General features: G+C 47.2%; 1 protein-coding gene across 4 annotated transcripts in view; it reads right to left on the reverse strand.

Moving 5' to 3' along the window:
- The window catches only part of irs1 (insulin receptor substrate 1), a 128,455-nt gene extending 124,599 nt beyond the window's left edge, over positions 1-3,856 (reverse strand). For all 4 annotated transcript variants that reach the window (XM_065008087.1, XM_065008089.1, XM_029629847.2 and 1 more), the window contains exon 1: positions 18-3,856. In XM_065008087.1, the coding sequence (XP_064864159.1) occupies positions 18-3,231 (3,214 nt within the window). In that variant the 5' untranslated portion in view covers positions 3,232-3,856. The remainder of the gene's footprint in view (positions 1-17) is intronic.
- Positions 3,857-8,229: the final 4,373 nt, after the last annotated feature.

Consider the following 8,229-nt stretch of genomic DNA (forward strand, 5'->3'; position numbering starts at 1 on the left):
GGAGCGGACAGTCTTACCTTCTCTGTGAGCGGGGTTCATTCTCGACTCGCCTGCTTTCTGAAAACTAATGCTGGCATAGGCGCGCAGGTCCTCTGGGGCACTCCCACCTTGCGTGTCCATGGCTCTGGCCGGGAGGGAACTCCACTCTGGGAGGTTCTGGTCCTGAGCCAGGTCCAGGTCGATGTAGTTCAGCCTGTTCTGGTTCTGTCCGTTAGAGCTGGGCCCCGATGGGCTTTCTCTCCTCCCGTTGGCAGATAATGGGGATTCTCCCGGCTTCAGCCACACATTCTCGAAAGAGACGGAGCTGTGACGTTTCACTTGCTCCACGGAGGGCGCGGCGGCGCTGACCGGGACTCCTGTGGAGGAGAAGGTCTCGGAGCTGTGCCGGCGCCGGCCCTGCTGGTCGGCACGGATCAATTTAGCTCCTTGGTTCCAGATAAAACTGGAGTTAACCCTGGTGAAAGCGCTCAGCCCAGAGAGAGGGCCCATTAGTCCTAAGGGCACGGCACTGGGACCCGCACCCAGCACAGACAGTTCCTGGCTTGGAGGGGACACAGAGAAGGGGGTGGCATCAATGGTCGACATCGGAGCGGTCAGAATCATGTGTGTGTCAGAGTAGTCCGTCTGTGTGCTGCTGTAGTCCCGTCTACAGAGGTTCTCACAGGGGATTACAGAGGAGGAGGGAGCCACAGGTGCCACTATAGCATAGCAATCTGTGCAGGAGGCTAGGGGTTTGGCTTCCCAGTTGGGAATGCCCCTGCCCTGAGCACCCAGGTGCATGTTCATGTAGTCTGAGGAAATCTCTGCTGGCTTCTCTGGGCCACTCCCCGGGAACACAGAGGAGAAGTGAGTGGCCAAGCCGGCTGAGAAGGCCTTGTCGTTGAACTCTATGTTGACATACTCCCCGGGGCTCTTGGGATCTGTAGGGAAGGGGCACTCATGGGTGCGAGGCAGAGTGCTGGCTTTGTTGCCCTCCAGAGAGAGGCGCGTGGGCCTGGCCAGCTTGCTGTCCACATCAGCTCTCTTGGACTTGACCACGGGCTGACTACTGTGGCCCTGTCCCATCAGACTGTCGCTGCTCGTGGAGGAGGCTAAAGAGTCCCCGAAGGCCAGGTGTCCAGAGCTGAGCGAAATGTGCAGGGGGTTCTGGTCCAGCTTCCTGTGGCTGTGTTCAAAAGAGCGAGGCAAGGAAAAGTAGGCGTATATGGACTTGGGTGGATCCTCTACCAGGTTGATGTAGCAGTCTGGCGGTGTGCTAGTCATGGAGCAGCTCGCCGGTGACATGTTCATGTAATCGCCATGCGACAACAATTTCTCCTCTGTGCTCTCGACAGACAGCTTAGGGTTGACCCCATTGGTCCAGATTTGACCGTAGTTTGTGGTGTCTGGTGAGCAGCTCCCGCTGGGTGACATCATCATGTACCCATTGGAGTCCATTTTGGGGTGCTGGTGGGAGTTAATCTGCTGTGGCACCGACATACTTTTGGGGCTCATGGGCATGTAGTCGGCACTTTTACCTGTGGCAGGTGCCACACCTGGGGTCATGGGCATGTAGCCATCATCTTTTTGGCTCACCCTGTTGCCCTCTAAGGGGATGTCTATGCCCTCCTCTGGGAATGAGTGTGTGGGCATGAAGGCAGAGTGCCTGTAGCTGGATGCTCGGCTGCATGACGAGTATGCAGGCTGCATTACTGTGTACTCCTCCAGCGATACTGTGGAGGACTGAGAGGGGGTCTTCTGGTGGCACACTGTCAGGGGAGATGTGCTCGAGGAGTGTGTCCGTTTCCCGAAGCACTTCTCCAGCTCAGGCTCGTCCAGGTGGGATGGCGTACCATGGGGGTGGGGGCTGCAGCCACAGTGGCCCCTCAGAAGAGTTGCAGGCTTTGCCATGCAGATGTAGTTGTTGAGTTCTTCCTCCCTGGCGGGCGGTGTGTGACCCAAGGAGTCAGGTGTGACACTGCGGAAGGAGCTCCTGAAGTCACAGGGGCTGGATCCATACTCATCAGAGGAAATGAATCCCCCGTCAATAGGAGAGCCAGATATGGAGGCACTGGAGCGGCAGGGGTAGAGACAGTCTGAAGTGGAGCCGTGCCCGCTCGTACTGCTGGAGGACAGGCTAACTGGGCTGATTGCTGAGGGGGAGCAGCACGAAGAGGGCATGGGGATAGACCTGCTGTGGTTGAGGGGAGGGTGGAGGCGGGAGGCCCCTCTGTGTCTGTGAGATTGTGTCCTGGCAGCACAGGGGCTCCCATCCACTGAGGCAGGTCTGGACATGGTTCCTTCCCCATCACTAGAGGCCCTCACTCTGAATGAATGACTGTGCTTTCCCGGGCCAGCAGGCGAGATGGCCGTCACACTCTCAGTGCGGGACCTCCTTCCCAGTCCCACTTGGCTAGGTGGCAGGTTGTTGTGGTGATGCCTTCTCAAAGGCACAGAGATTGGGTTGGAGCAGTTTGACGAGGAATGGCTTTTGCTCCGGGGACGAAATTCCTCACTCATCGCTTTCATCGCCTCCAGGATGGTTTCATGCATATTTTGAGCAACAACAGAGTCGTCCACTTGCATCCAAAATTCCCCCGGTCCTGTGACTGCGGATCTTCCCACTTCAATGAAAAAGAAATTCTCTGAATGACCGCATCTCCGTATATTCATTAATTGCAGCACGACCGCCGCTGCGTCCGAGTTCAATTTCACAAAGCTGATGGTTTTATTTGTTAGGCACAATCTGTAAATCCCAATAAAATTTTTGGTGTGTCCCAAGCCCTTTGGTTTCAAAATAACTTGCCAGACTTCTTTAAAGGCAGGTCCTGGCATGGTTTCTTCTCCATAATTCTCCTCTGCCATCCCACTGCCACCAACAGAAGCATCATGAACTTTACCTTTGTTGTGTAGGTCCACTAGCGCTTGGTGCCACCTGTCTTGTTCCTGCTCGCTGTCCGCTGCAATAGAGAAATACTCATCCTTGGTGTAAAGAGCCACCAGGTATTTGTTTTTGGAATCTGTCCTTTTATTTATGTTGAAGCAGCTCTCCAGCAGGATTGACCTTTTAGGCACCCCGGACTTGTGTCTCCATTTTTTTTCATTTTCGTAGTACTCCAACCTGGAGGGTCCTGCAGCACTAGCAGCCCGCAGGACAAAAAACCTCTTGTGCATGCTTTTAGGTTTCCTTAAATAACCCACCTTTCTTACATCTGAAAAACAACCCTGCTCCTCTGTAGTTGGGCTAGCCATTTTGGAATTTTAAATAGTACTTGTATTTAAAAATACAACTGTTCTTACTGAAATAAAAAAGCAAAAAATATTAGGGTATTTAGATCCTAATATAGCCATTGAAAACGAGTTTAGTGTGGATCTTAATTATGAATATGCTATGGCATACGTCTCAATTAGCTAAACTAACGGCGCTAAACCAATAAGTGCTGTCAAACTGTTGGTGCTACAGTGGAATTTCTAAGTAGTATGCTACATTTTCTCCCTAAGAACGTAAAATAATATACTCTTTATGAATTTGTCCTTTCATTATGATGACAAAAAGTTGCCTACCAAAATATGGGAAAACTCACTTCAGTCCGGAGTTCAAAACAAGCCCCGTCAGCATATGACCCCATTTCGCATGCTCGGTAACCACCAAGGCAGCCTTGTCCCGTCGATAGCCCTGTTTGCAAAAGTGCAACCCATAAAAATAAAACATGTATCAGTGCATTATATTATCTTTTCAAAATATGTTAGAGTCCAATGTGATACGAAGCCGATGAATGTAAAGTTCTCTTCTCCACTTTGTTAATAAATCCAGTAGCTGTAAACCAAAACAAGGCTCCGTGTTTGTGTGATTACGCTACAATCCCTATCGATTACAGTTTGCGCTCAAGGAGATGCCCACGTGACGATTCGATGCGTGGACAGTTTAAAAAAGGGATACCGCCTACCTTGGCACAATAAACCGCGTCAGCCTATCCCTTGCCATAATAGGCTCGTTGTAAGAATCTGATTGGCCAGAGTTTATATCAATCCGTTAGCGTGACGAAATTGCGCTTAAAAAATGCCATAAATCAAAATAGCCTATATCGTAGAAGTTCATGATTAAAAAAACAACGTATTTATTCAAGGTTAACAGTGTGGTTACGGTTAGGTTTAAAAATGACATTTTAAGAAGATACATTGTAGAAATAGGCGGGGTTTACGACTTTGTGGCTGTTGTAACTAGTGACGACCCTTTGAATGGGAGTAACAGTAGAAATACGTGTTCTTGTACTAGGAAGTTATGGTCTTGGGCTCTAGAACCGTGCTTTCAAAGTTTATATTTTACTGATTTATATAATGAAGCATGGCTCAGTTGTTTTAGTTTTTTTTTTTGGTCTTGTATGTCCACCAGCATAGGCCTACACCTGAATGTTTTGTTTAACAACTACTTGGGGAAAACAATGTGCCTCGTTCCCGGGAGGGAATGGATTTTTTGAACGGAATAAGTAATGGCAATACTAAATAATTTGGCAGCATCTTCAAGGACACCCGCTCCCGTCCCGAGACAATCACAATACTTTGTTGTGTGTGCATTATGCCAATCACAATTCCATTTAATATGCGAGCGTGTGTTTATTGCTCGGAAAGTTAATTTGGGATAAACCTAGTCAAATTGTTATATCATAAAGTAGCCCTAGGCATTCTTCACTGTTAGCTGGTTCATAGCTGAGAGTGCCACCTACTGGTTTTGCGTCTAACGAAACCTGTCTGATTTTGGGTAATTTAATTCGGTCCCTAAAGTGAATTCCAATTCAAAGGTTGAAACATGACATATAGCCAAACACTTTATGTACAGGTATATTTAAATTGTTTATTATTAATTCATAGATAGTTTAAGCTAAAAATGTACCCATGTTTCCCAGACATCACACACATAGGTGGAAATCCCAGGGGACACAGGGGGGGGACACATCAAGGGAAAAATATGATTTGTCCCCCCAATATATCACTGTAAACATAACTTTTTTATTTCAATAATATTAATAATACGCTATGAAAACACTTGTGCTGATTATAGACACTTAATAGCGCGTTTTTAAGTTTCAAAAGATTGCGACCCCCCGCCCTTTGACTCACAATGGTTTGATCCTCTGCCAGGTCCTTATCTGGCAGGTAACAGGGTTGTATCTACTGTCTGAAAGGCACTCAATGCACGTAATTGACGTGAGTTTCTTTTATTTAGCCTTTATTTAACCAGGTAGGCTAGTTGAGAACAAGTTCTCATTTACAACTGCGACCTGGCCAAGATAAAGCATAGCAGTGTGAACAGACAACAACACAGAGTTAAACATGGAGTAAACAATAAACAAGTCAATAACACAGTAGAATAAAAAAAAGAGTCTATATACATTGTGTGCAAAAGGCATGAGGAGGTAGGCGAATAATTACAATTTAGCAGATTAACACTGGAATGATAAATGATCAGATGGTCATGTGCAGGTAGAGATACTGGTGTGCAAAAGAGCAGAAAAGTAAATCAATAAAAACAGTATGGGGATGAGGTAGGTAAATTGGGTGGGTTATTTACCAATGGACTATGTACAGCTGCGGCGATCGGTTAGCTGCTCAGATAGCAGATGTTTGAAGTTGGTAAGGGAGATAAAAGTCTCCAACCTCAACGATTTTTGCAATTCGTTCCAGTCACAGGCAGCAGAGAACTGGAAGGAAAGGCGGCCAAATGAGGTGTTGGCTTTAGGGATGATTAGAGAGATACACCTGCTGGAGCGCGGGTGGGTGTTGCCATTGTGACCAGTGAACTGAGATAAGTCGGAGCTTTACCTAGCATGGACTTGTAGATGACCTGGAGCCAGTGGGTCTGGCAACGAATATGTAGCGAGGGCCAGCTGACTAGAGTATACAGGTCGCAGTCATGGGTGGTATAAGGTGCTTTAGTAACAAAACGGATGGCACTGTGATAAACTGCATCCAGTTTGCTGAGTAGAGTATTGGAAGCTATTTTGTAGACGACATCGCCGAAGTCGAGGATCGGTAGGATAGTCAGTTTTACTAGGGTAAGTTTGGCGGCGTGAGGGAAGGAGGCTTTGTTGCGAAATAGAAAGCTAATTCTATATTTGATTTTGGATTGGAGATGTTTGATATGAGTCTGGAAGGAGAGTTTACAGTCTAGCCAGACAACTAGGTACTTATAGATGTCCACATATTCTAGGTCGGAACCATCCAGGGTGGTGATGCTAGTCGGGCGTGCGGGTGCAGGCAGCAAACGGTTGAAAAGCATGCATTTGGTTTTACTAGCGTTTAAGAGCAGGTGGGGCCACGAAAGGAGTGTTGTATTGCATTGAAGCTCGTTTGGAGGTTAGATAGCACAGTGTCCAAGGAAGGGTGAGAAGTATACAGAATGGTGTCGTCTGTGTAGAGGTGGATCAGGGAATCGCCCGCAGCAAGAGAAACATCATTGATATATAGAGAGAAAAGAGTCGGCCCGAGAATTTAACCCTGTGGCACCCCCATAGAGACTGCCAGAGGACACATGCCCTCCGATTTGACACACTGTCTGCAAAGTAGTTGGTGAACCAGGCAAGGCAGTCATTAGAAAAACCGGGGCTACTGAGTCTGCCGATAAGAATATGGTGATTGACAGAGTCGAAAGTCTTGGCCAGGTCGATGAAGACGGCTGCACAGTACTGTCTTTTATCGATGGCGGTTATGATATAGTTTAGTACCTTGAGCGTGGCTGAGGTGCACCTGTGACCGGTTAGGAAACCAGATTGCACAGCGGAGAAGCTACGGTGGGATTTGAGATGGTCAGTGGTCTGTTTGTTGGCTTGGCTTTCAAAGACCTTAGATAGACAGGGCAGGATGGATATAGGTCTGTAACAGTTTGGGTCCAGGGCGTCTCCCCCTTTGAAGAGGGGGATGACCGCTGCAGCTTTCCAGTCCTTGGGGATCTCAGACGATATGAAAGAGAGGTTGAACAGGCTGGTAATAGGGGTTGCGACAATGGCGGCGGATAGTTTCAGAAATAGAGGGTCCAGATTGTCAAGCCCAGCTGATTTGTACGGGTCCAGGTTTTGCAGCTCTTTCAGAACATCTGCTATCTGGATTTGGGTAAAGGAGAAGCTGGGGAGGCTTGGGCAAGTAGCTGGGGGCAGAGCTGTTGGCCGAGGTTGGAGTAGCCAGGAGGAAGGCATGGCCAGCCGTTGAGAAATGCTTGTTGAAATTTTCGATTATCATGGATTTATCGGTGGTGACCGTGTTACCTAGCCTCAGTGCAGTGGGAAGCTGGGAGTAGGTGCTCTTGTTCTCCATGGACTTTACAGTGTCCCAGAACTTTTTTGAGTAATGATGATAATGATTGAAACATTTTAACAAGTTGGGAAAACCATTCAGTTAACTACTGTACCTATCAATTATCCAGTTGTAGAAATTATGGTTCCTCAATATACATTTAACATATTACAACGTGTGTTACAGCACTACTTTTAGTGCCCCACTCAGGAATTGCTCGAGAACATTTCATGTAATTGTCCACTCCAAAGTTGATATCAGATTTTCGCCCCTGAGCACACATACAGTACCAGTCAAAAGTTTAGACACTCCTTCTCAGTCAAGGTATTTTCTTTATTTTACTATTTCTACATATTTTTACAAAGAAAGTTTCAAGTCTGAGTTCAAGAACGCAGTTCACAATAAACAAAAAGGATACCAAATGATCAAATCAACACAGGTGTAGACCTTACCGTGAAGTGCTTACTTACAAGCCATGCAGTTCAAGAAATAGAGTTAAGCAAATATTTACTAAATAAAACTAAAGAGGGGAAAAAAGTAACACAAGAAAATTACATAACAATAACAAGGCTATATACGGGGGGTATCACTACAGAGTCAATGTGCGAGGGTACAGGTTTATCGAGGTAATTTGTGAAGAGACTATGCATAGATAATAAACAGCGAGTAGCAGCAGTGTAAAAACAAGGGGGCCAATATAAATAATCCGGGTGGCCATTTGATTAATTGTTCAGCAGTCTTATGGATTGGGGTGGAAGCTGATAAGAACCCTTTTGGTCCTAGACTTGGCGCTCCGATACCGCTTGTCATGCGTGTAACAGTATAACTTTAGACCGTCCCCTCGCCCATACTCGGGCGTGAACCAGGGACCCTTTGCACACGTCAACAGTCATCCCCGAAACATCGTTACCCATCGCTCCACAAAAGCCGCAGCCCTTGCTGCAAGGGGAACCACTACTTCAA

Source organism: Oncorhynchus nerka, linkage group LG23 (genome assembly GCF_034236695.1).
Source record: "Oncorhynchus nerka isolate Pitt River linkage group LG23, Oner_Uvic_2.0, whole genome shotgun sequence".
NCBI classification, from domain to species: domain Eukaryota; kingdom Metazoa; phylum Chordata; class Actinopteri; order Salmoniformes; family Salmonidae; genus Oncorhynchus; species Oncorhynchus nerka.